Below are 13,944 nucleotides of genomic sequence, written 5' to 3'. Positions count from 1 at the left end.
TGGGGGGAGAGGAAGACTTTCCAGTTTTTTAAACTGATGCTTGAGAGAGTCCCTGAGATCAAGGAGTCCCTTTTTGCGATAGCCCTAAGAAAGACACAACATCACTTGGGTAGTATTCCAGCCAGGAATGCATAGCCTGGAACAGATCACAAGGAAATATCAAGTAAACCTCAAATGAGGAATGTTTCATAAAAACAAAGGGGTTGTACCCTTCAGAAACTTCAATGTCACAAAAGAGAAACGCCATAGAAATGTTCGAGATAAGATGACTAAGTACTATGACAACTAAATATAAGACTTAATCCTGGGCTGGAGCCTATACTGAGCGGAAAAAAAAATCTACAAGAGCCACATGGTCTTATCAGTTGGTGCAGAAAAGGCATCCGACAAAGTCCAACACCCATTCATGATAAAAACTCTCAGCAAAATAGGAACAGAAGAGAAAGTTCTCAACATAATGAAGGCCATTTAAACAAAGCCAACAGCCAACATCATCCTAAATGGAGAGAGTCTGAAGGCATTCCCCTGGAGAATGGGAACCAGACAAGAATGTCCTTTATTACCACTCTTATTCAACAATGTGCTAGAGGTCCTAGCCAGAGAAATTAGACTAGAAAAAAAATAAATAAAGGGCATCGGTATTGATAAGGAAGAATTAAAAGTGTCCCTATTTGCAGATGATATGATCTTATACACAGAAAACCCTAAAGAATCCACAAGAAAACTACTGGAAGTAATAAAGAGTTCAGCAAAATATCAGGATACAAGATAAACATACAAAAATCAGTTGGATTCCTCTACACCAACAAAGAGAATGTTGAAGAGGAAATCACCAAAACAATACCATTTACAATACCCCCAAGAAGATAAAATACTTAGGAATAAACCTAACCAAAGATGTAAAAGACCTATACAAAGAAAACTACAAGACACTACTGTAAGAAACCAAAAGAGACCTATATAAGTGGAAAAATATACCTCGCTCATGGATAGGAAGATGCGACATTGTGAAAATGTCTATTCTACCCAAAGCAATCTATAGACAAAATGCAATCCCGATCCAAATTCCAATGGCATTTTTTAATGAGATGGAGAAACAAATCACCAACCTTATATGGAAGGGAAAGAGGCCCCAGATTAAGTAAAGCATTACTGAAAAACAAGAACAAAGCAGGAGGCCTCCCACTACCTGACTTTAGAACCTATTATACCGCCACAGTAGTCAAAACAGCCTGGTACTGGTGCAACAACAGATACATAGACCAATGGAACAGAACTGAGAATCCACACATACATTCATCCACTTATAAGCAGCTGATATTTGACAAAAGGCTCAAAGTCCGTTAATTGGGGGAAAAGACAGTATCTTTAACAAATGGTGCTGGCATAACTGGATATCCATCTTCAAAAAAAATGAAACAAGACCCATACCTCACACCATGCATGAAAACTAACTCAAAATGGATTAAAGATCTAAATATAAAATCTAAAATGATAAAGATCATGGAAGAAAAAATAGGGACAATGCTAGGAGCCCTAATACATAGCATAAACAGTATGCAAAATATTACTAACAATGCAAAAACATCATAAGAGAAACCAGATAACTGGGAGCTCCTAAAAATCAAACATCTATGCTTATCCAACGACTTCATCAAGAGTAAAAAGACAACCTACAGACTGGGAAAAAAAACTTGGCTACGACAAATCTGATCAGCGTCTAATCTCTAAAATCTACAAGATACGGCAAGACCTCAACAACAAAAAGACAAATAACCCAATTAAAAAATGGACAAAGGATATGAACAGGCACTTCACCAAAGAAGACATTCAGGCGGTTAACAGACACATAAGGAAATGCTCACAATCATCAGCCAGCAGAGAAATCCAAATCAAAACTACAATGAGATACCATCTCACTCCAACAAAGCTAGCATCAATCCAAAAAACACAAAGTAACAAATGTTGGAGAGGCTGTGGAGTGACTGGAACACTTATACACTGCTGGTGGGAATGTAAAATGGTACAACCACTTTGGAAATTGATCTGGCGCTTCCTTAAAAAGGTAGAAACAGAACTACCCTATGATCCAGCAATCCCATCCCTTGGAATATATCCTAGAGAAATAAGAGCCCTCACACAAATAGATATATGCACACCCATGTTCACTGCAGCACTGTTCACAATAGCAAAAGGATGGAAACAACGTAGGTGCCCATCAATGGATGAATGGATAAGCAAATTATGGTATATTCACACAATGGAATACTACGCAATGATAAAGAACAATGATGACTCCACGAAACATCTGATAACAATGGATGAATCTGGAAGGCATTATGCTGAGTGAAATTAGTCACAAAAGGACAAATGTTGTATGAGACTACTATTATAAGAACTCAAGAAAAGGTTTAAACACAGAAGGAAAAAAAAAATCTATAAATGACATTATTGAATCAATTAACAAAACTGAAATATAATCAGTAGATCTACTGAATCTACTGAAAGCTGATAAAAGTATTATATCAATATTTAGTATATTGAAGCCGGTGAATATATTGTGGTTATATTAGGTAATACCCTTATTCATAAGAAATACATATTGGAAAGTATTATGTCCATAATTAAACTCAGTCTCAAATGGTTCAGAGAAAAAAATTATATACATATAATTTTGAATGGGGGGGTGGAAGATTACACACACACAATCTTGAAAGAGTGCAAATAGAAATGTAATGGGTAAAATATTAAAAGTAGGTGAACCTCACTGACACATATACACATATTCTAAAAGTTTTCTGTAATTCTGAAATCAAAAAGTTTAAAGTGTACTAATAGTAAGCATGAATACATACACACATATATAGACAGAGGAGGTGAAGTAGGAGGAGAGGGAGGGAGGGAGAGAGACAGTAAAATGTTAACACATAAGTGGAAGGTATATGGGTGTTCTCTATACAATCCTTTCAACTTTTCTAAGAAAAAAAAATAACATATTTCCTTTTTTTTTTTTAAACAAGAATGAGGATCTATCACTGGACGATTAAAATATTACTTCGTTAGTGGATATTGATCAGACACAATTCTCAATGTATTTCTAATCTTTCTTCACATCTTGTGGGCAAGGCACTCACTGTCCTCTTTATAGAACCATATTTTTTGTGCATGCATTTTTTTTTTATTGTGGTAAAACATACATAACCACACAGCTGTTTCAACCATTGTTATGTATGCAATTCAGTGGCATTAATTATGTTCACGTTGTTGTGCAACCATCACTGCTGTTGCCAAATTTTTTCATAACCTTACAGAAACTAGTAATCCTTAAGCAATAACCCCTCATTCCTCCTCCCACCTGCCCTTGGTAACCATTAATAAACCTTGGTCTCTATGTAAAAAAAAATATATATATATTACTTCCCTTACTTTGTTAATTAGGTTAACTATGGAGGGTAGGAAAAAAATGTTACCAGTGTAGATGCAAAATATTAAGTGCCCTGTATTTCACTTTTTGGTGAGTTATCTACCCTTTTACTTTCCAGGTTGTAGGTTTTAAGCTTCTTTCCACACCCATGGCCATCAGGTCGGTTCTGATTCATAGTGACCCCACAGGACAGAGCAGAACCGCCCCACAGGGTTTCCAAGGCTATAATCTTTACAGAAGCAGACTGCCACATTCTACTTCTGCGGGGCAGCTGGTGGGTTCAAAACATCAACCTTTCAGTTAGCACCCAAGTGCTTAATCACTGCGCCACCAGGGCTCCTTTTAAGCTTCTTAGGCCTAGTTTTTTTCTCTTAAGCTAAGAGACGAAACATCAGAATCTGAACTTGAAAACTACAGGCCTTCCTAACCACTGGCAAAATAATCTCAGTAATATTAGGAGAAAACGGTAACCTTTCCCTATACCTTAAAAAAATAAGACATACTTCAGCATCATAGAATAATCCCTGGAACTGTTATTTCTGAAAAAGTAGTCCCAAAGACACCCAGACTCAGAAACTGTTGTTATAGCCTATGAAAGTAACCTCTAACGTTTCTAAAATCTATAATTCCAAATAATATGTTGCTCTAGTAATGATATTTAAATTGACATTTCTGTTTTTTATGAAAGGAATAAATACTTGAGTTTTATCATTCTTTTACTTCCTTCTTATTCCTCATGAATACAAATAAAAAATAAATAAAAGCCTTGATTCTATTGGCTCTGTTTAAAAAAAAAAAAAACTGTTTTGAGAGTCTTGCTCATTTAAATTAATACAGGAGAAGAAAGAGTGACAGCATCAGGTCATGTTAAAAATAGAATGGACAGGAGGAAAAATGAAATTTTTCAAAATTATACTTTTATTCCTCAGATTTTATCCTTAGATATTACACATGCTATACCCAGATCACCTTGAAAGGCAGTACTTACTATAACTGCCAGGAGATTTTTCTTCATAAGTAAAATGAAGTTGTAATTCCTCCTCAGACATCTCACAGATGAACACTTTCAGCAAACAGCAAATTATAAACAAAGCATTGTGTGTCTGCCAAATGAAGATGTGGCTAGAATGGAAAGAACAAAACCACACAAGAATCAACGCTTAATCATAAGCATGGTCAGTTTATTTCTAGCACATGACTTCCTCATAACCCACCAACCACTTTGTCCATCCTGTTTGTAATATTAAAACAATGCCCATATCTTTTAATAACTGTTCATGACATATTACATTGGATCAGTGGTAACTATTACATTTTACTTTATATCTCATTTTGTGTATTTTACATAGTGAGTCAATGTAATAAAAATCTTTAGTGATGTCTGTGAGCATGACTGCTTTGTTCTTGACTTTACAGATGCCCACATATAGGCAATAAAAGAAAAGAAACCTTAAATATTTTTTGATTATGTTAATAAAGAAAATATACGTAAATATATGACAAAAAATTTAGATAAGATCTCCAATAGCATAGCACGATATTTACTCTCTGTATTAATGATCACAGACTGGCAAGAAAAACTTTAGGTGGATTCAATATGTTCAGAAGGTAGAGCAATGAACAAGCATTTAAAAGGCTGCCATTCATCTAAAAAAAATGCTTGAGTACATAAAAGATTAACCTTCCACTGAATCTAATATGAAAAAATTAAAGGCAACAGATATGGAATGAAACAGTACTCAAACTAAGTTTATTATTTAAACCAGAGCTTTGAACCGATTCAAACCTGTTCAGTCACAGCCAACCACGTGAAATCCCAAAAGACCTGAACTTTTAAAATTTGGATTGAAGGAATGATAACCAGAAAGGGAAAAATTATGGGTTGAAGCCCTGGAATGGGAAGTAGAGTGAGCCATTTCAGGAGCCTGATGCAGGAGACTGGGTTATTGGCAGGACTGTGGAGAGTGACACATATGCAAAGCGGTGCAGTTGGATGCCATCTCTGAGCTGCCAAGCAGCGCTATGCAACGCACACAATGCCCTTGTTTTCTAAGAGGAAGATTAAGTTTCTAGCAGAAAAAGATTAACTTCCTAGCAGGGTTTCAACCTGTAATTGTTGCCGTTCTGGTTATCTTCCTGGTTCATCCACATTTAAATAATTTGGATCTGTTGCGATTTCATTTCCTCAGCCATGACCTCAGCCATGACGGAACCTGGAAGAACTGATTTGAAGCCCTGATTTAAACTAGATATGACTAGTAATAATAATGAAAACAATTACCTCTTTTTGTAATAACTGCATCATCATTAATCTTCTTGAATAATATATTCTAAAGACTATCTAAAATGCTGAAATCAAACAGACTGCAGAATTTATAATCCTACCCCAATGACTTGCACAATAAACCAAAACCTCTTTCTTTTACCTTTTCCCCGTAATAGTGAGAATAGTTCCTTAACCAGAGTTTTCAAAAGACCATTAGTCTATTTCCACCATTAAATAAAAAATAATATTCATGTTGTTAAATATTAAGAGAACATGATTTAATCAGCTGGCTTACTTCTGACATTCTGCTGAAAGTTTTAGTTCTTTGGTTCTAGAAAGGAAGACCTTAATTAGTGCAGCAAGGTTTCCGGTTCGAGGATTGTTTTCAACTGCAAGAGAAGAAAATGTTTTAAAAAGTAAAAATTAAGAACTGAAATTGAAGTGAATATATCATAACATTTATAAAACCAAATATCTATTTCAAGTTGCTCACAGACCACCCCACTGTCAATTTCACGTCTAATAAGGGGAATACACAATCAGAGAAACTGCTGCTCAATCTTAATTCTGAACAACAAAAAATGATTTACAATGTGAAAATCAGTAGAAAAAAGCAGCCACCTCATCTTAGAATCCAAAAATGTAAAGACATAATAGTTAATAAAAGCAAAACCCGTTGCCATCAAGTCAATTCCGACTCTTAAAAATCCTACAGAACAGAGAAGAGCTGCCCCATAGGGTTTCCAAGGAGTGGCTGGTAGATTCGAACCACAGACCTTTTTTGTTAGCAGCCAAGCCCTTAACGACTCCGCCACCTTACACGCACACGCACACACACACCTTTTTTTAAAAAGCAGACTTTCAAAAAAAAATAAAAAATTGATCATCTGTATCTCCAGTATATAGGCTATAATAAACTGTAAGATTCTGCTAAAAAAAAACACAAACAAAGAAATAATGAATATTCCAACAAAAAATAAAAAGCCACATTTAAAAAAGCAATGTAATCAGAGGGGGAGTTATTTGATCAGACAAAATTTTAAAAGATTTAAAAACAAAATACGAATTTTAAAAAGTTTAGAAAATGGGCATTTCAGCAAAGTCGGCCTATAGCATTGAGAGAATACTATATTGGGAAACCAGATTTGGTTTCTATCCAGGTCTATACTGAACCCCAGAGAAACCACTTTACTTCTCCAACCTCAATTTTCTCATCTGTGAAAGAAACAACAGCTAACATATACTGAAAAACATACACTAAGTGCTTTACATGCATTATCCCATTTAATCCTCAAAGCAACCCTATGGGATAAGCACTCATATTACTGCCATTTTTACGCATCCTCACTGAAGATTGTTACTTGCTGAAGGACCCATCCTTGTCTAATGACTCAAATCCTTGGCTCTAAGCTGCCCTGCTATACCAACCCCTTTAAATCAAGATATTGGACTTAATGAAAGTAGTTCTATCAGCACTACAGCAAGTCACAGAACAGTAGAGCTTAAGAATTCATCAGAAGGCAGAGACCGCATCATCAGAATCTTTAATCTTACTGATGAAGAAAAAGAGGCCCTGCAAGGTTAAGTGCTGGGCCCAAAGTCAACATCATGTTAGTGACAAGTGCCCAGGCTTTTTGCTTTACCAATGGTTTTCAAACTGTGAGATGCCAGAGTTCGGGATATTGGTTTTTCTTTCAAAGCATATTTTGAAAACCAGAAATGCAAACACTCAACACACCTGGGCTGCCAGGAACATGTATTTTTGTGCTGATCTGTGAATTACGCTTTTGCTGTCATCTGTGTATATATTTGAACTTCTTGAAAATGTGTCAAAGATTTAAAAGGAAATAGAACTCCAACACTTTTTTTTTAACCCAGGTCTGCACACACACACTTAAAAAAACTGTACATGGGAATAAGTACACTATTATAGCATACCTGCAATGTGCTTACTAACTGCCAAGTCAACTCAGGTATAGCTGCTGAGTATGCATTCTTGTCACAGGTTGAGAGTCAAGACAAGTAACTGTGTAAGCTTCTCCTTGCATCGCAACATGCTACTCAAAGTGTGGTTCATGGACTACCAACAAAAAGCCTTATCTGGAAGCTTGTTGGAAATGCAGAATCCCAGGCCTACCCGACACTTACTGAAGTTGACAGTGCTTCCCTAAGTTGAATGTGCATTGAGATCACAAGGCATTCTTGTTTTTTTTTTTTTTTTTTTGGTATTTTTTTAATTTTTTGTACTTCAGGTGAAAGTTTACAAATCAAGTCAGTCTCTCATACAAAAAGCCACACACACTTTGCCGTGCACTCCCAGCTGCTCTCCCCTTAATGAAACAGCACATTCCTCCTCTCCACCCTGTATTCCCCGTGTCCATTCAACCAGCTCCAGTCCTCCTCTTCCTTCTCATCTCGCCTCCAGACAGGAGTCACCAGCAGTCTCATGTGTCTACTTGAGCCACAAAGTTCACTCCTCAGCAGCATCGCTGTCTATCTTATAGTCCAGGCCAATCCTGTCTGTAGAGTTGGTTTTGGGAATGGTTCCAATCTTGGGCCATCAAAGGGTCCGGGGACCATGACCATCAGGGTCCCTCCGGTCTCAGTCAGACCATTAAGCCTGGTCTTTATACAAGAATTTAAGATCTGCAACCCACTGTTCTCCTGCCCCATCAGGGATTCTCTGTTGTGTTCCCTGTCAGGGCAGCGATGTTGGCAGCTGGGCACCATCTAGTTCTTCGGGTCTCAGGCTGTTGGGAGTCTCTGGCTTATATGGTCCTTTCTCTTGGGCTCATATTTACCGTGTGTCTTTGGTGTTCTTCATTCTCCTTTGTTCCAGGTGAGTTGAGACCAATTTACGCATCTTAGATGGCTGCTTGCTAGCATTTAAGACCCCAGACAACACAACATTCTTATTAAAATGCAAAATATGATTCCACCCATGTAAAGTCCGACCTGATATTCTGCAGCACTAACAATCTCCCAGGTGATGCCCATTGCTACTGGTTAGAGAATCCCACTGTGAGTAGCAAGGTGCAGCATTTGCTGTAGCTGGGAGAGCTTCTGTCCAGCATTCATAATTAAGAACAGATATGTGATCCGATATTAGATATTGTTAAAAGTCGCAAGAAAATTTCCTACTTCTTTCCAAGTTTCAGGTTTAGTTTGATGAAAGAATATCTCAAGATTTCAGAATAAACTGTTAAGAGAGTTAATATTTCCAAAGTACTTGTCTGTGTGACTATTATCTAGCTCTTGTAAATCAAAATAAAATACTGAGACAACGGAGGGCTGCGGCTGATAATGACTATATTCAGAATCCCAATTTCATAGCCCTGTGTTCATTCAACAGCCTCTTTGTTACTAAATGACTTTATCAGTAATTGCTTGAATTTATAAATGTGTAGCTATAAAAAAAAAAAAAGTTTAAAAATGTCTTGCTGGAAAGAGGAACCAGACTACTTGACTGATGTAATTAAAGCTTTATGTGCCTTTTATATTCATTCATTCAGCATATATTTACTGAGATACCCAGATGTACACAGCATTGTTTCAGGAACAAAGGAGATACCTGTAAACAGAACTCTCTGTCCTCACGGAGCTTACATTTTAAGAGTACTAATGTTTTCCACAGTGCCCTTTTGGACAAAATGAAGATCAAGGCTAAAATTAATACAATACATTCAACGCTTTGTAAACAATAATATGCAACGACAGATCCAAGATACCAAAATGCTTCAGTGGTAGGAGCAACAGTATTTAAGAGGACCAACGTTAACTGGTAAAAACCAAATGCTAAATTTAGGTTGAATAAGCTTCAGAAGCCAGAGTAGGAACAGGGGACATCAATAGGAAGACAGAAAAACATAATGGGACTAGACTACAGAATCTGACTAGGTTCCAATCCCAGCTCCATCACTATCTAGCTGTATGAAATTTGGGAACTCGTCTATTTGCACATTCATCACCTCATTAACTCAATTCACATTACACTATCAAAATTTATAACAGAAAAATTTGAAATAAATGTGCTTCACACATACATTTTTTTCCCCTTACCTAAAGACTTGCAGACCGAAATGGTTGCCTCCTCCAAGAGCTTCAACTCTGTACTGGAGAGACAGAAGAAAAAGGTGATTAATAACTAACATTAAATATATGTACATTAAATAATTTTTTAAAAACCAAACCAAACCCCTTGCCATTGAGTTGTTTCCGACTCACAGCGACCAACAGGACAGAGTAGAACTGTCCCATAGAGTTTCCAAGGAGCACTTAGTGGATTCGAACTGCCAACCTTTTGGTTAGCAGCTGTAGCACTTAACCACTATGCCACCAGGGTTTCCAAGGAATATATAAACGAGACATGCAATTTGCAAGAAAAATATGATATACAACAGTGAACAATAAGATCAAGAAAATAAAGTTATACTTCAATTAATAACGTAATTAGAAAATTTACTATAATTCTCAATACCAGATTTCTAAGAGCTCGGGATGCTCTTAGGCATTGGAAAAGGGGTGGGAAAAGACAAGGGAGAGAATGCATATATAAACTTCAGTGACTTATAAATACAGAGACACATAAGAAGATAGCTCGAAACAGACAGAAACACAAACACAGATACAGAGACGGGGGACCAGACAGATGAACACAAGCAAAACACAGAGGCAGGAGACAGAGCAGAGACAGAGACAGACAGAAAAAAGAAAGTAAATATGACACAAATTTGACAACTGATAAATCTAGATGAAATATATACAGGTGTTCATTTTATCACATTTAATACTTCTATAGATTTAAAATGCTGCAAAGTAAGACGTTGGGAAAACACACACACAAATGGAGAATTACAGAATTAAAAATGCATAACAAAAGCATGTAAGTCGGAAGGGGTAAACAGAATTGAAAGAATCTGTAAAGGTACAAGTTTATATCAAACTTTAATTCAAGGATGCATGCTCTAAGGCTAACCATTTAAAGAGCAGAAAAGAACATACAACTAAAGAATACAGAAGGGCAAAGGCAGAATAACAAAATGCATTTAAGCAGGCTAAAAGATTGAAAAAAAAGAACTTAAAACTGGCCAAATAAAGAACAAAAGGTAAGATGACAGATATAAACAAAAATATATTTAAGTATATGTAATTACATTAAGCATAAATGGACTACAAATATGACTAAGACCATGATTGTCAGTCAGAATTTTAAAAATAATAATAAAATCTATGCTGCCTACAAGAGATACATTCTAAATTTAAGAATTCAGAAACATTGATCTTTCCCAAAATCATCAAATAGGTTAAATGCAATTTCTATCAAAATCCCAGCAAGATTTTTTGTAGATGCAGACAATCTTATTATAAAAATTTATACGAAAAGGCCAAGGAATTAGCTAAAAGAATTCTGAAAAGCAAGACTAAAGTGGGAGGAAACACTCCACCCAATTTCAAGACTTATTAGTTATAGTAATCAAGACAGAGAGTACTGAGGCTAGAAGCTATGCCACTGGTATTTCATATGCCACCAAGGTCACCCATGGTGGACAGGTTTCAACAGAGCTTCCAGACTAAGACAGGCTAGGAAGAAAGGCCTGGCAATTTATCCATAAATAAAAAAAAAATCCATAAATAAGCCAATGAAAACCCTACGTAGAACAACAGAATATTGCCTGATACAGTGCTGGAAGATGAGTCCCCCAGGTTGGACGGCACTCAAACATACCAACAATCATGAAAATAGCGCAGGACCGGGCAACACTTAGTTCTGTTATACATAACGTCACCATGAGTCAGAGCCAACTCCACGGCAGCTGACAACAACATGGTAGTTTTATGTCTAACTATCTGAGGAACCAAAGTTTCTTTTCTGAGGTGATGAAAATGTTCTAAATTTGATGGTTACACATATCTGCGAACACAGTAAATCTCACTGAACTGTATACTTTATACTCATGTAATAAACAAAAACATGGACAAAAAAGGTACATTATCAACTTCAGAACATGGAAGTAGGAAGGGAAATAGAATGGAAAGGGAAGTTTCAGTATATTATTTCTGTAAAAGTTTATTTCTCTGATAAAAAATCAGAAGCAAAAATTTTAAAATGTGTTAAATCCTGGCGGTGAGTATATAAGGATTAAATTATTTACACTTTTTAATCTTGAAAGCATTTCATAAATAAATTTCTGATGTAACAAAAAAACCAAATTAGGCATAGCTCTGTTTTATAGAGAGTCAGTATCTACACAAAAGACTGCCAGTCTCTAGAGAAAAAGCTGATGGTGCCGTAAGGGAAAAGAACAAGATGAAATCAGCATTCACCCAGAACAAAGCTTTAAAAAAAAAATCACCCCAGCACCCCTCCTAACAGAACCTACTTTATTTACTGTCTCAGAGGTGAGCCTGCATCTGCTGGGTAACCTCTTCTAAAGCTGTACTGTGGGGTGCTTAGCACATTTCCAGAGTCTTCACTGATTCAGACTACTTAGCATTATTCTCAAAAAAAAAAAAAAAAAAAATGAAATTTCAAATTCTAGGTGGTCTACAAGAACAAAAAAAAACCAAACCTGTTGCCATGGAGTCAATTCCAACTCAAAGCACATTCTAATTAAAAACAAATGACACGATAAAAAACCTGTTTCAGTAGAAACCAAACTTTAAAGAAGCAAAAACAAATTAGTTTTCTTGAAAATTTACAAAAGAAAATTCAACTGACAACTGTTCATCAATCTAGAAGTAGTATACTGATTCAAAATGTGCATTCCCCCTGACAGGGAACACAACAGAGAATACCTGATGTTGCAGGAAAAAAAGTGGGATACAGACCTCCAATTCTAGTAAAAAGACCAGACTTAACGGTCTGAGACCAGAGGGACCCCAGAGGTCATAGACCCCAGGCTCTCTGTTAGCCCAAACCTAAAACCATTCCTAAAGCCGACTCTTCAGACAAAGATTAGACTGGACTACAGGGCATAAAATGATACCAGTGAGGATTATGCTTCTTAGCTCAAGTAGACACATGAGACTATGGGGGCAACTCCTGTCTGGAGGCAAGATGAGAAGGAAGAGGGGGACAGGAGCTGGATGAATGGACACAGGAAATACAGGGTGGAGAGAAGGAATGTGCTGTTACATTGTAAGGAGAGTAACTAGGGCCACATAACAATGTGTGTATAAGTTTTTGTATGAAAGACTGACTTGAATTTTAAACTTTCACTTAAAGCACAATAAAAAAAAAAATGTGCATTCCAATCCTAGTTCAACTAGCTATGTGACCCTGGGCTAATTTCTTAAGTCTTTGTTTTCTTAGATTCCCCATACACAAGGGTAAGTCAAAAAGTACTGCTATTAGGGTTGCAGTTCATACACGCATGGGTTTATCTGAAACGTGTTTAAACATGTCTCTGCCATCAGTGGATGGCTGCAGACAAGTTCTCTCAGTAATACACCTGGTTAGGGTGCCTTCAAAAAAAAAGATACTTTTTCAGTCGTGGAGAAAAACAATTCTGAGGTCAGAGTTAATATCAAATTTTCAACAAAACTCAAGTGGACATCTTCCCAAATCACTGAGCTTTGCAACAAGTTTATGGGAATGCTGGCCCACATAAAACAGTTTTTAGATGGATCAAGCACTTTAAGAAAGGTCAGGAAGACCTCAAAGACGAGCCAAGAGAGGGAAGATCACTCAGAAGGTTACGGTGACTGTTTTGGGGGATTCCCAAGGGGTAATCTTGATAGATTTTCTCAAAGAACACAGGACAATCACAGGGGGCTTATTATGAAGAACTTTGAAGAAAACTGAAAACTGCATTGTTGAAAAAAAGGCCAGCAAAGGTGTGCCGAGGAATTTTTTCTATTGCGACAATGCACCTGCTTATTCTTCAAGGATAACAAGGGCTGTCCTACGAGAATTTCATTGGGAAGTCTTACCCCATCCATCCCACATCTCTGACCTTGCCCCATCAGACTTCTTTTTGTTCCCAAAACTCAAAGAACATTTAAAAGAAACACATCTTGAGTCCCTTAAGGATGACAAAACTGCTGTTATTACATGGTGTAAATCGAAGAACTGTCTGGAGAAGGGTCACAGAGATGGAAACACTGCCTGCAGAAATGCATAGACCTAGATGAAGGATATGTTGAGGAAGAATAGCTTCACATGTTGATATGTTTGTTTCCTAAAGGTTTCTATGATTTTGTAGCAATACTTTCTGACTTGCCTTCAGAGTTAATAATGGTATCTGCTCCCTAA

The 13,944-nt window shown here is 36.7% G+C and overlaps 1 protein-coding gene across 8 annotated transcripts in view; it reads right to left on the bottom strand.

The window, feature by feature from the left end:
* The window catches only part of DYM (dymeclin), a 358,557-nt gene that overhangs the window by 305,630 nt on the left and 38,983 nt on the right, over positions 1 to 13,944 (bottom strand). For all 8 annotated transcript variants that reach the window (XM_023543799.2, XM_023543797.2, XM_023543796.2 and 5 more), the window contains exons 3-5: positions 9,750 to 9,802; positions 5,986 to 6,079; positions 4,413 to 4,546 (exon numbers count right to left, since the gene is read on the bottom strand). In XM_023543799.2, coding sequence (XP_023399567.1) covers positions 4,413 to 4,546; positions 5,986 to 6,079; positions 9,750 to 9,802 — 281 coding nt within the window. The remainder of the gene's footprint in view (positions 1 to 4,412; positions 4,547 to 5,985; positions 6,080 to 9,749; positions 9,803 to 13,944) is intronic.

Source organism: Loxodonta africana, chromosome 11 (genome assembly GCF_030014295.1).
Source record: "Loxodonta africana isolate mLoxAfr1 chromosome 11, mLoxAfr1.hap2, whole genome shotgun sequence".
NCBI lineage: Eukaryota > Metazoa > Chordata > Mammalia > Proboscidea > Elephantidae > Loxodonta > Loxodonta africana.
Note: the sequence above shows the minus strand (reverse complement) of the source record. Positions and strands in the feature narration are given on the sequence as shown.